General features: G+C 39.6%; 2 protein-coding genes across 2 annotated transcripts; one reads left to right on the forward strand and one right to left on the reverse strand.

Moving 5' to 3' along the window:
* The first annotated feature begins 1,532 nt into the window (after positions 1–1,532).
* On the forward strand, positions 1,533–5,706 carry LOC145433652 (uracil-DNA glycosylase-like). The gene is made up of 6 exons (XM_080310807.1): positions 1,533–1,799; positions 1,878–2,054; positions 2,117–2,287; positions 2,402–2,513; positions 2,573–2,751; positions 5,443–5,706. The coding sequence occupies exons 1-6, from the start codon at positions 1,701–1,703 to the stop codon at positions 5,581–5,583; spliced, it is 879 nt and encodes a 292-aa protein (XP_080166933.1). The 5' UTR covers positions 1,533–1,700; the 3' UTR covers positions 5,584–5,706.
* Positions 5,707–7,431: 1,725 nt separating this feature from the next.
* Positions 7,432–13,646, reverse strand: LOC145433651 (tektin-1-like). Its single transcript, XM_080310805.1, has 8 exons — positions 13,383–13,646; positions 12,623–12,788; positions 11,876–12,004; positions 11,166–11,309; positions 9,899–10,121; positions 8,959–9,126; positions 8,620–8,730; positions 7,432–7,794 (listed from the first exon to the last, which is right to left on the reverse strand). Exons 1-8 carry the CDS (start codon positions 13,636–13,638, stop codon positions 7,717–7,719), a joined length of 1,275 nt encoding a protein of 424 aa, XP_080166931.1. The 5' UTR covers positions 13,639–13,646; the 3' UTR covers positions 7,432–7,716.
* Between the last annotated feature and the right edge of the window lie 8,030 nt (positions 13,647–21,676).

The following is a 21,676-nucleotide window of genomic DNA, read 5'->3' on the forward strand; positions in this document are numbered from 1 at the left end:
CAGCATCAAACAGGTACACTTGACTCAAAACAGTCTGGCTATACTTTGATACTATACTATACTGATACTATACTTAGCTATACTTTGATTCCACATTGGCACATTCTACAGTGAAGATATGGATAAGCTTTGATATTTTTAAACTCTACATACTTCCTATATTTCGTATTCATATGATATGGATAAGCTTTGATATTTTTAAACTCTACATACTTCCTATATTTCGTATTCATGTCGTCGTGCCCCGATCCATACCGGACCAATTTATCCTAGAATAAACGTAGAGATATGTCTGCCACGGTTGCCAGTAAACTCGCCCCAAAGTAAATTCGGCCCGTCGAATTCGGCCCTCGGTCACTTTGGCCGTCGGTGAATTCGGCCGTCGGTGGATTCGGCCCTCGGTAAATTCGGCCAGGGCCAGAGTAACAACAACAGTTACAATACCATTATCTAACCTGAACCCTAATCCTAACCTAACCCTAATCCTAACCTAACCTAACCTAACTCTAACCCTAATCCTGAACCTAACCCTAATCCTAAGCCTAATCCTAACCTAACCCTAATCCTAACCCTAACCTAACCCTAACGCTAATCCTAACCCTAAACCTAACCCCTAACCTCCAAATCACTTGATAATATTATAATTATGTAATATAATACACATTATTAGTTCGTAATACAATTTCACACAATGTTCTCCGAGGGCCGAATATACCGATTGAATTCGGCTGTCGGTAAATTCGGCCCCGTAAACATCGGCATACATATATATATTTATACGCATACCCTGTTCTCCAAATCACTTGATAATAATATAATAATGAAATTAATTCACATTAATAGTTGATAATACATTTTTATAAAAAATTCTCCAAGGGCAGAATTGACCGAATAACCAGTGAATTGACCGGTGAATTCGGCCGTCGGTAAATTCGGTCCCCGTGAATATCCGCGCTATCTCCCGTGATTACGCGATCTACGCATACCCTGACATCCCAATCACTTAATAATAGTATAATTATGTAATTAATTCATGTTGACGGTTGGTAATACATTATTATACAATATTCTCGGTGGGCCGAATTTACTGATGTAATGGCCGAATTTGCCTGGGCCGAATTTACTCTGGGGCGAGTTTACTGGCAACCGCCTGCCACTGCCGAATTAACAACTTTCACACCAGCTTCCCCGTAAATAAAGTCAGCAAACCCGCCTTGTTTTGTAAACAAATATAGACGATTTGTAGTTGGATCTCTGCTACCACCTTATGGTGCTGAAATACCAGCGAAAGCCTTACGAAGATAAGGAAGGAGTTATTCAAGTCCGTGGAACACACTGCAACCTTGTATTATAATTAGGGGATTCACGAATTCTATGTTATCACAACAAAATATCATGCATAATACCCAAGTTCTTTGTCTTACTGCCTTTGATGGCAACACATTTCGGACTTCACTGGTTTCGAGGAAGTGAGCGTGAGGCGGCAGCTGGTGCACGTGCCCAACTGACTGACTGAATGAGGGGTTGAGACTGCAGAACGTGAATGTGAATGGTAGGGAGGGTTACACCATCGCGTTGCTATAGAGCGCGCTGTAGGACGGCTCGTCACTGTGTGGATGGCCTAGCTGGTAAGAATTCTGGATTGGGCCTAGTCCGCTTGTATCACTCAACCAACGTACTCATACATAAACGCAATCCACATGCCGGTTCAAAGGAAAATATCGACTTTCTTTAAAAGCTCTTCGGCAACGCTGAACGCGAACGCTCGAATGAAACGAACTGCAGATACGTCTGTTGGGGTACTGTTTCTTGTTTGTTTTTTTGTTATGGTGCTATCCTATGTGTTTCTATTTTTCATATGATCCTATAATTTACAGGAAGCAAGCTTGTCCGAAACACCTGCGAAAAAGCCTTTATCTGAGGCTAATGATGTCAAGCCAAGTGCTGGAGAGCTCCTGAAACTTAGTTACATGCAAGCAATCGGTCTAAATTCAATGGGAGAGTCATGGTTCACAGCTTTTCGATCAGAATTTCAAAAGGATTATTTCATTAAAGTATAATATTGCAATGTATGTATTATTTAACATTTGAACAACTAAATGCGGCCTCTTTTTAGCTTGCCAAGTTTGTAGAAAATGAGAGGAAAAGCAACAAAATATATCCACCTGTTGAAGATGTTTTCTCTTGGACTGGTTTCTTCAATATCAATGATGTCAAAGTGGTTATCCTCGGACAAGATCCCTATCATGGCCCAAAACAGGCACACGGCCTGTGCTTCAGTGTGAAAGTAAATCTATGTTTATTGTTATGGTTCCAATCTTACTCATAATTTTCCATGACCATTGATGCCGCTCGCATGGCAGTTGACTATAATTACTATAATGGTATATCCAAACTTTAGAAGCCTGTTCCGCCCCCACCGTCCCTCGAAAACATGTTCAAGGAACTGTCTTCTGACATTCCCGGATTCCAACACCCTGGTCACGGAGATCTTACAAATTGGGCCAAGCAAGGTAGCTTTAAGGCTGTTCTATGTACATCACCAATCTGTAACCAGCAATTTTTACCGTAGGTGTGCTCTTGCTAAATTCAGTCCTGACCGTACGTGCTCACAACGCTAATTCCCATAAAGACAAAGGCTGGGAACAGTTCACAAATGCCGTCATCAAATACATTACCAATCGTGGTGCTGGCATTGTCTTCTTGCTGTGGGGATCGTATGCTCAGAAAAAGGGATCAATCATCAACAAGGTAACTTGCGTTTTACTAGTTGTTCCACATGTACTTTCTTCATTCTCACATTTACCTTATACTGTGTTCTGAGTTGAGTTGATGACCGAATATTCGGTGTATCAGATGTATATTGCATGCCAATATATGACAACTGAGTGATTATAAAATTCTCTGAACCTTCTTGGTATTGAAATTAGGTTCATACCACAATTCAGTGATTCTGTTTTGATTGCGTGGAGTGGATTAGTAGTGGTTCTCAACCGGGGGACCGCGAAGCATTTTCAGGGGTCCGCGAAACCTCTTTGCAAAATCTAATTTGGGAAATCGCGAGGCAAGTTTGCTGCATAACTGCTGAAACTTCCGGAGACACATCAACAGAATGGCCATGTGGGACACTGGGATGGGATATCCTACCGTGCCAATTCGTCTCAATTGGCAATAGCCTACTGACATAGGCGCCGACTGTTATTTTCTTACCAGGTGGCGAAGTCTTGTGACATCATAATTGTCATAATTGTTCCAGATCGATGATGCCGTCGTACTAAAACGCACTTTACTACATGCTGCTAGTGTACGTACAGCGTTAAACCATTCGTGTCACGTCTTAATACCGGCCCTGCACTCATTAATATCAAACCATGCAGTCGAGTTATTAAATGGAATCTTAAAACGGTATGATCATTCTAAAGTGCTACTGCGCTACCAGTCCGTCCGACGGAATGCATCGAACCAAAATCAGAATTTGGAGTTGCATCAATGTTATACGTTATTCATGTTATTCACTACGTAATGGCCTGGCAAGTTTGCAAGTAACACACCACAACTCTCGAATATGAGGTTTCAAGCAGACAATAATGATGATTACAAATGCGAAATCGCGCAGCCAATCAGTGATTATCTCTTGCAGTTTCTGGCTTGAGTAGCTTGGATCGCGGAAATTGTTTGGATATTAAAACAGCGATTTTGGCGGCAATGGTGCATTTCCCGATTTACGTTGGCGAAGTATCATTAAATCGCGCCCTGCGCTAAGAATATTTCAAGTTTAATTAAAATCTCTGAAAAATTCTGGAGTCAATTCGTAAATTCAATTTGTATGTCGACGGCCGACAACACATACTAATTGAATTACGTGTTGACGGACGCACAAATATCTTCTATGTCTTCAAATATCTTCTACGGCCGCAAGTTGGCCACCCCTGGTCTAGAATTAATTCCACTTCAGGGCGCATCCCGCGATCTTACCAATAGAAATCCACCGTCTACCAAATGCCCCCTAGTTTAAAATTCGATATTGTTGTTCTCGATACGAGTACGTCTAGCAATCGCAAGATTCCCTGTTCAAACGAATTTGTGCCACCGAGAATCTCGTGATGCATCAGTATTTGACAAAGTCGCACGGGAATGAATGACCTAATTTGGCGTCCATCTCCGCGGGAGACCATCACAGACTCATCTCGCTAATCGACAACATGCTTCACGCTATTCGGCCACGCGGAACACTGATAACACAATTATTCAATTGCAACTGAATATTAGTTAGAATGATCATGTTCATTTCAAAATGACTGGGTTCACATTTCAAATAGCGGGGTTCGACCCCCGAAACCCCCGTGGCAACGTGCCTAGCACACGCGTGCATCGAAATCGCAGGCGTCTAATCAGGTTGCATCGATTCGCCTGATTATCAATTACTGGTCACATATCACTTGGACGTTTGAACATCTTTGTACGTGGTAGCCGCCACTTCGTAAATATGGTTGACGAGGTGGCTACGCCACCTCATAACCTCGCAAGTCCGCGCTTATGCCTACTGATACAAACACATAGCTCTGTAGAGAAGTTTTGTTGGGGTTTGTGGAAAAATTATAAAGTAGTAGGGCTGGCTTCAAAATGTTTGCAAACCAGCTTTGATTTGAAGTTGGTAATCTCAGCAAATTAGGGTACAGTCGTTTGAAATGAAATTCCTGTAGTCTTTCTCCTAAACTGTGCAAATATAGGAATTGAAACCTCGCCGCGGAATCCATATTCTCCTGTGATATTCATAACCATACTATTCCAGAATAACTCAAATAAGATCAGCTGGTAGATAAAAATAACTTCCAAGGGTGGATGTGATATGTTCAGTAATTAATCTGTCTTTCGAGCTTGATGCCATATATGTTGCTATCAATGCCAAATTCTTTACACCTTAATAGGCATATTCAACCACATATGTTATGAAATTCAGCGGCAGAGTTAGCTATGTAAAATAAGTCGTGTTCAAGAAAAGTCATTTCTATCGCTGTTTATCACTAGCCTACAGGTTATATTTGCACAGGACAGATGACCATTGCACGGTAATCGAGCTAAATTTGAACCAAAACTTGTGGGGGTCTGCAGAGGCCCGTGAAGGTCCAAAAGGGGTCCGCGAGGACAAAAAGGTTTAGAACTACTGATCTATAGTGTGTAATGAGAATGACCCCATTGGGTTTGAGAACTCCATTTGAATATATTCTATGTGGCGGAGACTGCCAATATTACGCTCAGTGAAGAATTTATAACTCATCTGCTTCACAATCCATGGAAATGGAACTAATCGGTGAATAATAATCACCACCCCGGAATTGCATCTATGTCAAACATTTACAACTCGAAATATTGCTGTTGAAATAACACATCCTTTCCAAAAACTCCTTGGTCTGTAGACCTTTATTGCTTACTTTTGTTTAGAAACGCCATCATGTCTTGAATTGTGTCCACCCTTCACCGCTGTCTGCATACAGAGGATTTTTTGGTTGCAAACACTTTTCTAAGGCAAATGAATTGTTAAAGTGTCAAGGAGATGGAGAAATAGACTGGCGCTTGCATTGAGTTCTTTCATTCGTGTTATGTATATATACTTTTTATTCGGTCTGCCGTCGCTTGCATCACTGCCATAATCAGTAGCCTGTAAATATCTTTCTTTACGTCGCAGCTTATGTCAACCATTTCATATTCCCAGCAATCATCAAAATTTGAATCATCCGTCTTTTTCATGTCCTTGGGAGTAATTTTTTATACAAAACGTCAGTAACTGAAGTCTTCGGCGGTTATAACTGAACATGATAAAGATATTGCCATATAAGTTTTGATATTTGCTGCCAGTAGACCTGGGCGCCAAAATTTTAGTAATCGAATATGAGTCGAGTATGTTTTGATGGTTGAAGTCATTTTTTCGAGTTACTTTGTAGTCCTTTTCGAGTTACTTTGTAGTCTAACTCCTTGATGCTAAGAGAATTTTTGTCAACAATAAATATACATTCGAATTTGCTCCCACCGTGAGTGCCTAATTAAACCTCTAAGTTCTATTGTGGCCAAAACAGAACAAAGCTTAATGAACTCATCGTGATCAGGAGGTGAAAATAACGGTAAATATTTGAGAGTCATTCTATTCTGACTGTTTAACATCGTAATACTCAACTGTGCTCAGCCCTAGCTGTATTCATGTTGATCTTGGACAGAATTGGTCTTGCTCTCGTCATCAGTGGCTAGAATTCAAAATTGTATTAACCAATTCTATTTTTAGTGTAGGATTTCATTTCTTTACTTCATTTTTTTATCTTGTCGAGCTACAGGTCCAATCATAGCTTGATCCTGTTAGTTATGAGGATCTTTGTTGAATTCCTGACCAATGTACATATTGAAATTCATCTTTTGTATGCCTTTTTGATAGGGTTTGCCCGAATGATAGTTTTGTGACAACGTGCTGCTATTAACTTGTTCACAATTTTTGTGTGCCATTTTGTAAATAGGTTTGTCGTTTTGACGAATATAGTTGTTCTTTGTATGTTGTGTTGGTACCATACTGAGGTGTGTGGACTGCCTCCTAACGGGGGTATTTGGAAGATGGGACTCATAGTATCTCAAGTATGGAGCTCGTGAGTGTTGAGACTGTCAACTGCTCTACTACCTGAGAATATCAATGGATTCACAATGCAGGTCTTAGTCATAGCTATCTTGTACTGAATTTGTAACCTTGGCTAAATAGAATTGGTGATGTGCTGGTGGAACATGTTGTGATGAAGCGGGTCTTAATAGATCTTATATGAAGTCTAGCTACTATTGTTGACCGGATGTACAGGACTAGCGAGTATATAGTTTGGATCGCTAGCAGGTGAGATGGGTTGTACGTCTCATGGTGCATATGTGGTAGCTTCCTTGAATATTTTCTGCCATCATAACTATAAGCATTACTGAATTGAAATCACTGTTGAAAAGGGGCGGTCAGTAATACTTTTTTCAAGTAGACCTACTGATGTCTTACCAAAAGCGATACGTTTTTGACCACTATATTTGCAGCTGAACTACTTTGATTTTGTCATCTATTTTGATTGCCATGAAAACTGCCAAGCCCTGCATGATGGCTTTAAAAACGTGCCGGTGATAGATTACCTCGTCCAGATCTCTAAACAACTTGAGTACTCTCACACCTGGTAAGTAGGCCTACTGATTGACCTGGTAAAACATCCAAAAGTACATTATACTTGTCGAAATTTAGTGTAAAGATAGCTAGTTTTGCCTAGAAAAATGCTAAATTCAAGTAGTCTAAAAACATAACGACTTGAGTTCTCTGAAAAAGTAGAAGTACTTCGTTAATAACGACCTCTGTGTATGTTGCGAATGAAATTACTAGGCCTGCTGTATATGTACCTTACCCACTTGACTGATTTAGATGAAGGATTGATTTCACTGATGTTTTTTATTCGACCAGTGCACTTTAAACAGTGATCACGATCTATCAGGCGGTGCAAAACCATGCTGAATGGCTACAACATATATACGCAGTCTCAGAAACATTGACAGTGAAACTAACATGTATGGACGATATACAGGCAGGACACAAAAACCATTGTGTTAGCATGACAAGCAGTATCGGTACAACTCTACATAACACGCAGCAGTTGGTCGATAAGTATTTACATACGCGAATCGCAAAAATTGATCGGACAGTAATAGGATTCTTCCTTAAAAATAATTTATAGAAATTGCTTCACGAATCTGCATGCATTGGACTTCGTCGATGTATAACGAGTTTGCTTTAACCTGAAATTAAAACATATGTTAGTCGGAAGCGAAGCCTGTGCAATTAAAAACATTGCTACGGGATGGCAAGAGATTTTCGAGCTGTTATTGCTAGCTAGTTTTAGTTGTTCGTTCATGGTAGCACATTGCAGGAAGTCAGTGAAAACTACAATAGCTTGTTGGGTCTAGCTGATTGGAAATGAAGACAAATTCCATCTGTGTCCACTCGTTACCGAACACCGTGCTATCAGTCAAATTCATTTTGAGTCTTTTCAGTTGCAGAAGACTTTCCCTGATCTGAAGTAAACTGCAATATTTCACCCCAGAAAACTCAATTTTGATCAGTTACGAAATCATTGTAATTTGACCATATCTGCATACATAGCACAGCTTATTCATGCTTAGTAAATCAACTACCTTTATTGAGTTATTTGATGTTGTATCACCTTACATGTTACATGTTACCAATCCTTAAAGATCAAAAGCTACAATCTATAAAAACAAATTTTGAATAATCTACGGCAGTGAGGATACAGTAGTCATTTCCATGTCATAAACATGCCACGATGATCAAGTTTACAAAAACTGCCGCCCTAGCTCAGCAGTTAGAAAATTGGTCTCCCACGAAAACCCAGCTACTGGCGAGCACAGTTCCAGTCCCAAGCTCGGACAAATGGGTAGGTTTGTGACACAAAGAGCATCCGTTGTAGAAAGAAACCTCAGCTGAACTAAAATGCACACCACTGATTCTATGTGGCAACTAATGCACAGAAAAGTCAAATTTTAGAGAAAAGATGACTTATCAAGTTTGGAAAATTGTTTGGCGTGAATATAAAATTAACATACTTCAATGTCTTCTTCAAGCAACAGCTGGTTTCTCGTCAATCCTTTGAGTTCAGTTTCGGCTTGAGCAAGAGAAGCGACAAGCTGGTTCACACTGGTCTGTATTTCATTCACCTGATATTGAAAATTTGGTTAGTCAGTCAGTCAGTTTTATTAATATTTTCATCATTTCAAAACATCACAAGACTGCGATACAATGAAAAGATAGGAAGGTGTCGAAACAAATTGGAGTAGCCTTTAAGATCAGACACCCACCTTAGTGACATTGTAAATATTAACATCATAAGAACCATAATAAACTCTATGCTTAGATAAATATAAATGTCAGCTCATGCTGCTTACTTCGTAAATCAGTCGGTACTGAACTGGGTCACGGCATAACTCTACGTTCGGCCTTTCTTTTCTTTCGCCGAGACGTGTTTGTGAGACCATCATGGGACCATTTTTATCTTCAATAGCTCTTCGTAATTCGATGATATTCTTCTCTTGATCACTGATTTCAACTTGCACCTTGATGATGAAAAATCCATCGGTTACCGAGTTTGAATGACTTATGGTAGCATTGGATTCAATCCTATTTAAATACAAATATTTGCCATGGAATATAGGTATGCGCCTCTTCCAAGACAAATATTTTTATGTGGGTTCGCATACACACTTTGGCAGTTATTAGGTGGTGGCGTATTTCAAAATTGCAAGTTGCATCTTTGCGATGAACGAAAAATGACTATTGATGCTATAGATAGGTACAATCTTCGGAAATATATTCATCAATCACTGTGATTGCTAACTCACAGGTTCTTATGACGATACCACATACAAAAGTGATGCAAACTTATCCCAATACTACCTTCTACAAAATCCAAAGTGTAAAAGCAAGCAGATTTGTCGATAAAACTTCAAGTAGCAGTGGAAGGAAAAATCCACAAGAGTACTTTGAAGAAGTAGAAGTAATGTTACTGACCACCTCTGATCTTATCAAAGCTCAGCCAAACGACTGAATTATGCCATATTCGCTTTGGACATGAACTACTATGCACATGCACAGTGCACACATTACACAGTGGTGTAACAGCTGTTCGAAAAAAAAATCTCAAAATAGACAAGATCCTTTTGCGAATAACAATCCTCTCAACGGTTTTCAACTTCTTAATCAATGAGGAATTCAATGGGCTGTATGTATGCAGGACAGTATCAAATGTATATATTTGCAGTATATGTATGCAATTCAGCTACCGCACTACTAGCAACGCCGTTTCATTATAAGCCCGCGTGCACAAACCTTGTCGAGATGCTGCTCCAATTTATTTTTGGCATCCTTCACCTCATCCACTCTCTCTTTGAACGCTACATTCACGGCAACGCATTGCGTTTGCATATCATCGGCAGTCTGTTTCAGAACGCCGTCAATGATTGCACGCAGGCCGATGGAGCTGTTCTTTTCGCGGTCTGCTTTCTTGATGTTGGCATTGCTGAATGTTGCCCAGTCGTGTGGTGTCACGGAGCTGATTGGGAGTATAAAAGGATGTGGTCAAAATAATCAGTGTCGTTACTCAAGTACAGTAGAATTAACCCCATAAGGTTGTACTTGGAAGTAGTGATTTCCCAAATTTAGAAAATGAATAACTAAAACGTACTCAAGTAACCAGTTTAAAAAAGTAGATTTGGTCGAGACATCGCTTACTTTTAGCAGTTGATCGGACATGGCTACTTCCGAAATTGCAAAGTGCATCACAATGACTATCGTAAAATAACGATATCCAGTTTAAAAAGTAACCAGTTTTTTTGGAGGAAGTGTGAAGGTAGCCTAAAAACAGAACCACTTGAGTAAGGAGTAAGGATGCAAAACCTACTTGAGTGCTCAAAAAAAGTAGAAGTACTCTGAGAATAAGAAAGATTTATGACAAGGAAGTAACTGCATATTTTACTCACTTCCAATTTTTTACTTATGGCATGAGAATAAATGAAATTTCAATGACCGTTTCCGGAGTGGGAGTTTTTGTTGCGAAGCGAGATATTTTTTCCAAACATCACCCTATTACTATTGTGAAAAGAAAGAATGGAGTCAAAACAAAAAATCTAACCACACGTCTAACATGGTCTATAAGTAGACAATGCTTATAGATAATAAATAGAAGGGAAGCACAGGTGTACAGGACATGCATGTATGGTTGCTGCTAAAAGAATTTCAGGTGAAGTAAATTTGGCGTAGGCTAATGAATTAACAATGTTCCAGCATGACATGGACATAGGAGCATGCGCCACAATAGCATGCCACACTCAGGCATGCAACACTTGAGCATGTAAGTTAAAGTTAGAGTTAGATTTATGGTTAGGTTGGAGTCAAGGATAGGATTCATTTTGGACTTTTAAATTCACATGCTCAACTGTTGTTTTTCATTGTGTCGAATGCTCAATGCCGGGCAAGCATCAGAAACAACTACTTTACAAGGTAAAAATCGAAAATAACGTGGCTAACAGTGCCTGGTTCCCTAATGACTAGTTCCCTGACTATCTATCGAGAAAACATTGTCCTAAAAATGCCATACCTTGAGTCCACTGTTACAACATTTGCTCTGAACGTAATTCCGCTTGTGTTATTATTCAATTCAGAACAAAGAGTGTCGATGTCTCTAGCAAGGGCTTTGTCTTTCAGATCTTTCTCCAAGTAGTATTTTGCTGATCGGTTTCGCCTAGAAGGAAATTCAGATTGCACGGGATAAAATTGTTTGCAACGGCATATTCACTTCATAGCAAAGTATGGTGGCAACACCAAATTGACATGCACACATTGTTAGGACTTATGGAATATTTTTACATGTTACTTAATGCATTAAGTATTGTTTCTCATTCTCAACAGACTACTTGCCAAAATTGCACTGATTTACAATGTGATTTGTAACATTTGAGTGAAAGATATGATCATTACAGGGATGACCTCATTACTAGAACTCCATAAACATGGATAACATTTTCGCACTCAACTATCTTGCTATTACTGGAAGTATAGAATTTCCGATTTTGAAATGTTTTTCATCAAAAATTAATCAGGACACTTCTTTTGGGACTAAATTTCAATCTGCATACTGAGTTATTATCATCTTTGTGTAGTTGAAGTATTTTGAAACCGCATGGTAAATTACAGATTCTACTTATGCAAACTGCACTACTTGTACTTCAATTTGAATGGAGTACCTTAATTCCTTTCTTATAACGTCCCCAAGTTGTCACAATAGACCTAAATTAGGAATCTACTCACCGAATTTGCTCGACAGTTTGTTCAAGCGTTCGTTTCAAAAGTGCTTGAACTCCTTGAATAACCTCAACTTCTTTGATGAGCTGCTTTTCGACCAAATCATGAACGAGATCAATGGAAACTCTCGCCTCTCTGAAAAGTACCAACAAACGTCAAAAGTGGATGTGAAACGCAAAATGCTTGTAGAATTAATATCTATGAGCAGCCTAATTAAGCAAGCAAACTTGAGTAATATCTGTAGTAGATTTATTGCACATTTCAATATCAACTACAATAATTATATTAATCCATATCTATTTCGGAAAGATTTCATGGTTAGGTTACTTATTACTGGCATTGGATGGTTCAAAATTTCAACTTGAGTCAAAACAGTTTGCGCAGTTTTCATATGACACACAGCTGATGAGGTATCAACTAAAGTGTTGCAGTTGATACTGTGAGAACAGCAATGATGCACCACCATAACTAGTTAGAGATCTATGGAACATTCATGAATAGATTCATCTTCAAGCTATTTACATTTAGCGATATCTATCACTTGCCAATTAGTTTGCACAATAAAATGTATTACTGCACATAATACAAGTATTACGGAGATGACTGATTGCTACACAATACGTTGTAACCTATAAGACTGTACCTTCAAGTACTATTGGCATGAGACTTAGCGTAGGCTATTGGTTCTATTACTATTCCTGGGTATTTCAACTCTGCCCCACTGCAAATCCTTTGAATATATCATACAAAGACCTGTTTATGAGACATGCTTGAGAAATTGCAAGGGGTTCGTCGCATGCTTGCAATGCGTTTTCTAATCTTGATTTGTATTCGAGAAGTGTGTCGATTTCTTCAGTGATTTCTGACAGTTTGATTTCGAGCTCTGACTTCCAAAAGGTGATGTCTTCCAGTCTTTGATCTGTTCAAGATCGCAACATAGGTAAACGAATTGTAAGTCTAATGATGAAATGTGTATAGCAGCGTTATTCTTCACCTTTCTCTGGAAAGAATTTACGTTATGTCCTCATTGATCAATTGATTGCGACTTTATGTTTTACCCTGATTCAAGTATTCATACCGGTTTACAATCAATGAGTTCCTAGACCGAGTTGCTTCAGATCTCAAATTCATAGACCAGTAATGCAATCAAAATGAGTTGTTTGGTAATATTTTAAGTGTGAAGAGTATGGTTCTCAGTCATTTAGAGTAATGTTATCACGTGGCATTGAATTTATTACTGATAAATGGAACAGAACAGAGCATGACAATATTTTCACAGTACATACAATTTGAATGAAATATTCCCCTTTTATAGCACTAATCTTTTACATTAGTATTAAAATGATTCGATTATAATGAATACTGTCAGTAAAAGTAGAAAGGCGAGCTGTCGAAATGACCTCTTAAACATCAGATGAGATCTATTTTCCTTTCGTTTGAATTACTAGACAATAATTATAATGTTCAGGTAAGACATGGAGATATCCCTATTCTAATGACAAAACATTCATACCAATCTTCTTGTTAACGTCTCTCTGACTCCTTCTAGTTGTTTTTTCAACCTCTTCGATCAATCGTTTGCTTTCGTCGGTAAGCCGCTCGGACCGTAGCCTTTGTTCTTCAGCATTATTATACTTGATGAAGTTAGATGTGTGCCATTCGGGCGGCGTAAACTTTGTCGGTGCTTGGACCAATTTCGCCATACCCACAATTTTACAAATTTTAGTACCTGTTTCACTAATTAACAAAATGACAACCAATGTAAACATGTGTTATAGTGTAGGCTTACTTACTGCTCAATCTTAGTGAGGTAGCCCTGTACAGAATTAGAAAGGGATGAACTTCCTATTCCTGCTTTTCACATACTAAAGTATGAATGCTCTGCTCATCGTCATCGCAAATACCGGCTTCTTTGAACAATAACGGTGCACCGAAATATCCATAGGCGGACTTCATAAGAACTGACTAAAGAATTTGGACAGTTGAAAGTTATGTTTTATTGTTGTGTAAAGATTTGAAATATACTCCATACGTTACTATGTGTAGGCAAGGTGGTAAAAATGCTTGTCTCAGCTGAATAACCTTGAGAGTTTACTACCATAACAGCTCAATTATATATCTCTTCCACCTACCATAATCTGAGAAACAATATTGTAGGGGACTTTTTCCCCAATATTTTGACGAATGCGTTTAGGTTACACATCTCAATTGACCTTTCTCTAACATTAACCTATAGTTTTCAGTTTTCATTGCTTGCCTTTCCCACTCTATTCTGTAATAAGTCGTTGTAATGCAACTCAAATCAGATGGCTTCTCAACAACCCTTTTGAAGCCTTTTACCCGCATAATATTACTAGTTGACATAATTTCACAAAGTTATCAAGCGGGCAATACTGCTAAATTACCAATATAAAAAATCTTTATAGCTAAAGCGAGTGTAAATATAACAAGGGGCCACATTTTACAATAAAGGGCAAATGTACGCTAGTTTCTTAATGCTTTACATTAAACAAAGAGGCGTCCAATTACGAATAGGGTGTCAAATAACTAAAATTCAAAAGCCTTAGAGGTATAAGGAGGAGCGCTCTGCCTATTGATGGCGATTCGCCTATGTAGAAACATCCTCCGTATATAGACGCTAAATCGTCGCCTGGCAACCGCGCCCTGGCGACATCAATGGCTGATAAAGAATCTTGATCCTGCCACGCATGGTTACGTTATAGTACGTTATCATTATGAAAAACCTATTGCAAATTTCGACCAAGTAGTCAAATATATACGTAAAGTCCACCCTCGAATTGTATAGCAATAGGATTACCATATTTTGAGATCCGCACAGGAGGACAGTTTTTGCATCACCAATCATCATGCAATGAAACCAATGATTATACCATAGTGTCCTATATGGTGTCGACACAAGCAAATCTCACGGCTCAATGAAATTGGATCACGTCACAATTTCCATTTGGCTACAGGCAATTTGACGGTCATTTTTGACCGGCCTGCCGAGCATTAAATTTGATAAAACGGGTATCAATCGAAAGCTGACTCTGCACTGATTACGAAAATATAAATTTTATTCCGCTCGTGGCCCTGGAACTCCCACAATCAGCCTCGAATTTTCATTGTTATGGAGATTGGCATTGGGACGCAACAATACTGTCTGGCGAAACGAGAGAGAAGGTCATGACGCAACAATGCTGTCTGGCGAAACGAGAGTGTAGCTCAAGAGAAAAAGGTCCAAAAAGCATTGTTGCGTCCCAATGACAATCTCCATAACAATGAAAAATTCGAGGCTGACTGTGGGGGTTCCAGGGCCGCAAGCGGAATAAAATTTATATTTTCGTCATCAGTGCAGAGTCAGCTTTCGATTGATACCCGTTTTACCAAATTTAATGCTCGGCAAGCCGGTCAAAAATGACCGTCAAATTGCCTGTAGCCAAATGGAAATTGTGACGTGATACAATTTCACTGAGGCGTGAGATTTGCTTGTGTCGACACCATATAGGACACTATGATTATACAATGATTGGAAACTGCCACGACCCTTAACGCTATAACATAGATTCGCGGCGAAATCACTCCGTCGCAGGATATGCTTGAGCGGAGGTACGGAATTGCGTTATGTCGACAGTGGCGGAGTGCTGCAATCGACCTTCCTGGCATAATATTTCACGGATTTGCCCCAATTGATTTAGTTTTAGTTGGTTTCGTGAGCATAGTGAGGCAGTACTGCATACTAAGATGTAACATAACTTTTAATGATGCACATTTATCAAAGTAGCGACTAGCTGCTAGGCATTTAGGCATCGATAGAATACATAAATGTACGGGACAGTCTAAAAAACTAATAGAGACTGTGGTTGAGCGTCAACATAGATGTGCAGAACCTGGAAGGATTGTTAAAAGAGGATTTGAAAATTTTCTGGCATCATTTACGTCGCCTGATCTATTAAAAGAGAAAGGTTGGTAATCAACCCAAGTACGTTTTTATAGTATGAATGTAGCGATAGAACCCGCATAATATAAAATCAGAACTAACCGAGAACTATCATTGTAGGTTTACTGGTTGCTGAAATGCTAATGTATATAACTTTTTCCCAACTAAGAACGTTGAATTCACATCAATGATGAGAATCGGCATTGTTCCGAACTATATTGCATCGGCAAGACCAAGCATTAGAATTAAATTGAGGACATAATCACTCTATGATTGGTATCGTTCACATCGACCTGGTGCGATATGTTGTGCTCCTCTCATCAGCTGGTTGCATCAGTATGTCGAGGTAAATGTTTAACACCGGGGTGGGCTAAAACCTCTACCAATGCCCACTTTGCCCATTCGTGCCGGATTGGATTGATACTCGTTGGATCGAATGATGAAAGACTATACAATGCATATTATCCGAGTGCGAGAGGCGAGGAGATGGGAGCTTCAATGCGATATGTGGATCATTTTGTTTGCCTTGTGAATACGACAACCAAATCCAGCTGCAACTTCCATTTTAAGTCATATTGCATTAAAAATTATTATTGCTTCACCTGTACACGAGATGGAAAAAGATTTCCTGACGCCACTGCAAAATTGGAGATATTTTTATGCCACAGAAACGGCAACGCCCAAAGCAACGAAACTTGTGAGCAGGGAAACTTATAAGGCGATAAGAAAACAACAGCAATAATAAATTTGATACAAACATTTTTGCCAATCCACCGAGCAAACCTCATTATCACCAAGTGATTGAGTCTGGATCCGCTATTGAAATCATTTTTTGCCTGATCAGGAAATCTGGCCGTACCTGCGATATGGCAGTTTTTGAAGAGTATTTGAGTTCTAAAGAGGCGTGAAACATACTACGGGTTCGAATGGCATGGTACATGATGCTTCAATGCACAGTGCAGTCTGCAGTGCACACCATTGCTCCCCGCCATATAAATATATTCTCTACCATCCAACTGCAGTGTCGGTATTGTCATTAAGAGAGAACAGGAACGCTTAAAGAAATACCATTTCAGAATATATATTTTTGTCAAGTGACAAGAAACATTGACGTTATCAACTATTATGCACAGTTATCCGATTGGTCATTATATCACAGTACAGTTTCATAAATTGCAACAAAAATAGATGCACAATGCACATAGTACATTATTCGAATGGCTCATATTGCTCTTGCTACATATTGACTTGATCAGACATGGGGTAATCGCGATTAGTAATCGTAATCGATTACGACGATTACAGCATTTTCAAGTAATCGTAATCGCAATCGATTACATTCGAAAAAATTCCGAAGTAATCGTAATCGTAATCGACTACTTCCCATATCTAATCGATTACTCTGTGAAAGAACGATTACTTTTTATTTGTACAAGGACTATGACATATGAACATTCGTGAAAAAGGAAGAGATATTATACCAGGTTCGTGGTAGCACAAACGTCTGATTTTCAAACGCCACTGCTCATTATTACGTCAGAAGCAGCCTATTAGCTTGGCGCGTCATTGCGTGAGAAGTATCCACAGTAAATAGATATTCGATGTACGTACGTCGTACATTAGCGTGATTGCAAGAACACCCGCCGTGCTGTGAATCAGGTCATCAACACGTTCCACACGCCATGCACTACCTCGCAACAGTATAATTTGTCTCCGCTCTGCCTAGTTTAAAATAGTAACTTATGTGTTGATGTCTGGTTATGCTTGTTTAAACGCAGTTTAACCGTTGCTGCTTGGCGAGCAGTAGGCCTATCTAGTACGTACGTACACCGGACAAAGATTTGAAATTTTGTACTAGTCAAATTGCGGTTTCCATAACAAAGCAGTAAAAATCAACAGCTGCTGGTGATATATATATATCATAACCGAGCCGTTTTGGCCGTTTCTCGTAACTGCAGCTTGCAGTACAATATCTGTATTAAGTTGAAGCCAGAATTTTATGTTCGCTTCGTCATATTCTCATATGACTCTACTTGAAACGGGTGCCAATCGTTATTTCACAATTATTTTCTCAACGTTGGGACCTGCCGCTTATATATCATGTTAGCGTTGGTTGTAGCTGGAAGCAGGACCAAAATAGCAATTCGTCCCCCAGTCCAGACGTTGGTGGTAATCTCAAGTTGAATTTCGTCAATAATATTAGTAATTGCATTAATTTTTTATCCCCTCTCAGCCCCCGATGGTCAGATTTACCTGTAGAGGTTGTTCGTCTGACGTAATCATGGTGTTTGTCATTTAGACCAGGCCGATTTTCTACATTTTTGATTCCGTATCTGCCGACTTGTAGCACGGCCCACTTCAAGGCTTTTTGTAAGACACCGCTTACGCGGATAAGGCGGCGAGGATGAGCATAGATAAACCTCCAACACTTTGGTAGGATTTCTGAAGTCGACCTCCGTCGGACTCGAACCATCAACCCATCGGTGTTGCAGCCGTGGATTATATACCGCTACGCTATCTCGCCACACAACTACACCTACCTGCAGAGTGGCAGGCACGTATTTCATAATTATAATCGCTGGTATCTTGTCATAATTACTTTAGTGTATGTTGTTAACTCGTGACCTTCGGTTTGTTATATCATCAAAAGATATTGCAGTGGCTCAAACGCAGCAGACTAAAAGAAAAACTTTCATTAGACGCACGAACTAATTGTCATGTCTTCTATCTGACTGCATGTCTAGCAACTCAAGTTCTAAATTACTATAAGGTCAGTGGCCTCATTAACTACAATAGGACTTGAAAACAATTTCATCATGGGCAAAAAGCATTCATTCCGTCAATGTGGCCGTTGAACTGAACAATTAAGTCAAATGATGGTCATAGAGCGTTGTAAAACGTGTTGTAACACAACCTGTACTTAATTAAATCTGTAACTGAGCAGACTTAGATTTGAGTGCCGATCCAAACGCATTTGAGTGTGAGGATACTTTTTGACGTGAGTTGAATAACGAAATCGTTGCTGAGTAGAGAATCGCTACTCGACAGCCAAGGAATTGGTCTCCACCCTTATTTATAAACTCCAGATTCCAAGCCAAGCAAGTATAATTTTTGAATATCATTTTTGTTTGTTATAGATTGATTTTTTTATTACTTTTGTTGGATTTTCCAACGTCAATGGGAGTCGCAAGTAGGCTAGCTGGGAGCCGCGGTTGGGAATCACTGATCTAGACAGGATTTTCAAGTTAATTAGATCTCTCGAAAATACTCTATAACTTAGGTTTGTTTACGAAATACTTTTTGAGTTCCCTTCGATCTAGCTCTCCACCCTATTGGGAAATTTGGGGTGCGGCAGTTATGGCCCTGACAAGAACGCAAATCGTTGGGCGCGATAAATTGACCTCTATAAAAATGGGCAATGGGTACATTATGACGTAACAAACAAATGACGCATCTTTTTTAAAATGAGTTTGTTATCTTATTAGGCCTTTTCGGCGCAATCCATATATTGTCTTCCAGCATAGCTTCTAAGATGCAAAATAGATGTAATCGTGAGTAATCGTGATTACTTTTCCAATGTAATCGTAATCGTAATCGACTACTTCCTGATTTTGCTGTAATCGTAATCGTAATCGCGTCATTAAGAAGTAATCGTAATCGCAATCGATTACATTCATGAAGTAATCACCCCATGTCTGGACTTGATATAATTGCATGCTTTCCGTTGACGAAGATTTTGGTTCTTGTTATTCTGAATTTTGATAACCACAAATTCTGACATAGTAACAAAAGATGTTTTCCAGTACGTTAGTAATGTGCTATGCAGTTTTTAAGTGTTATAGTAAATGAAATATCTACACCCAGCATACAATTCTCAATGATATTATGTTGTTGGTATCATCATTGAAATTTAGTCACAACTAGTATCAGGTCACTTAAGAGTCCATGAAGAGGTGAGATTTAAGGTGTTCAACATCCTGCTTCTCTAATACCCATACGATGAGACATTGTTATGACGCTCGGATTTGATCATCTTCTCCCATGATCACCTTGACTGTTGAAGGAATAGATGGTGATGTGTAAGTCTGGAAATTTGTTGAGTGAAGGGGAATGTTGGACTGTCTCTATTCCGTCCACTTATTCGAAGTCACCATCTTGCAAGTCAACTACGACTGTAAGAGTTGACAAACTGGAGGACATTATAAATGACTATGCAAAGCATACGCTGTGAACAATCATTTATATATCATTGGCTGTGAACAAGTCTATCAAACCCGAAATTGACAGTGGCATGAACTTTCTACCTATTGTGGGTCCCTCTTGCGCAGTAGTGGCCAAAACCTGCACAGTACGCACACATTTCACCTTCAACAGAGGCCATGATAGAAACTTTCCACTACGGTAACGCTAGTTCCCAAAGAAAGATTGCCGACGAACCTTTTGTTTACATCTTAACCATAACTCTGGTGAAGCATGACTCGCGACGCGCTCAAACGCAGATCTTACTGGAGTTTCCAATCATTGTATATATAATATATATCATTGTCCTAGGCTAAGGTGGGTGTCTGATGTTAAAGGCTACTCCAAGTTGTTTCGACACCTTCCTATCTTTTCATTGTATCGCAGTCTTGTGATGTTTTGAAACGATGAAAATATTAATAAACCTGATTGATTGATTGATTGATTGATCTAGCACAGGGGCGGGCAGCGTACGACCCGCGGGCCGGATCCGGCCCGCAAATGGATTTTAAGTGGCCCGCGGAGTGTCTGGTCTTCTACCACATAATTTGACCCTCGTCCAGAGAAAGGTGGCCATGAAATTTGACGTTTAAGCAAGTAGTGGGGAATTTTGGCAGACTGGGCCATCGGCCAAATTATCATGTAAGACGGGAAACCGTCCACGGGCCAGACAAAATCCAGTCGCGAGCCGTATGTTGCCTGTGCCTGTTTCGGCCATGTAGTTCGATCGCCAGCTATTAACGACAGCTACTCAACGCACCGAGCATTGGGCTACTGCCAAAGCTATGAAGTAATGAATGACTTACACGTGAGAATTGCTCTAAATCTTCCAAGAATATCAAAAATTTGCGCAAATGAAGTTGAAATCAGCCTATACTCTGTTGAGCGCGACAGCTGAAGTTTGTATTTGGCTGGTAAGCTTTCTTGAATACGAAATAAGTTTCATCTTCAACAATCGCATTCTCAGAATAGTTTTGAACACACATGTTTCATCACAATTTGTATAGACTCTGTCAATTTCTCGCCCCCCCCCCCCCCTGAGAGACTGCCGCGCCCCCAGGTTGAGAAACCACTGGTATAGGCGAAGTAAAGAAGAGGCATGCATACTGAATGAAAAGTAAAGCAGAGGATATAAAAGGCAAGCGACAAAATGATGTGGCATGTGGCGGAAGGCGAGATCGATGTTAGGTCATGGTCCGGTAATGCTGAAGGCTGACTTAATATTTATGACAGAAAGCGAGATCGATTTGTCAGGTCTTAATCCGGTGATCTTGAGGGCTGACTAAACATTCAGAATAAATTTCTTGTATTTCGACATCGTGCCTGATTCTAAAGTCCTAATCCTAAAGTCGTATGAAAATCAGATTTTTTAAAAAAAATCCCGATTAGAGTGAGAAATCAGATATATTTTCGCCTACACCATCGAGATGCTTTGCCGATGGAGATGCGATACAAGCTTTAAGCAAGGTCATCTAGTCTGCACCACCGTATTTTCTCCTCCATGCTATCCGTGGATCCTCAGTGCCTAACAGGATAGCCATGGATACCAGTTCTCGACTATTTGGTCTGACCTGGCGGGGGATTGAACCCACGACCTACCGATCAAGAAGTCAGACGCGTCACCATTA

This window comes from Botryllus schlosseri, chromosome 2, assembly GCF_051294905.1.
Source record: "Botryllus schlosseri isolate E-star chromosome 2, Bs_hap1, whole genome shotgun sequence".
In the NCBI taxonomy this organism is placed as follows: domain Eukaryota; kingdom Metazoa; phylum Chordata; class Ascidiacea; order Stolidobranchia; family Styelidae; genus Botryllus; species Botryllus schlosseri.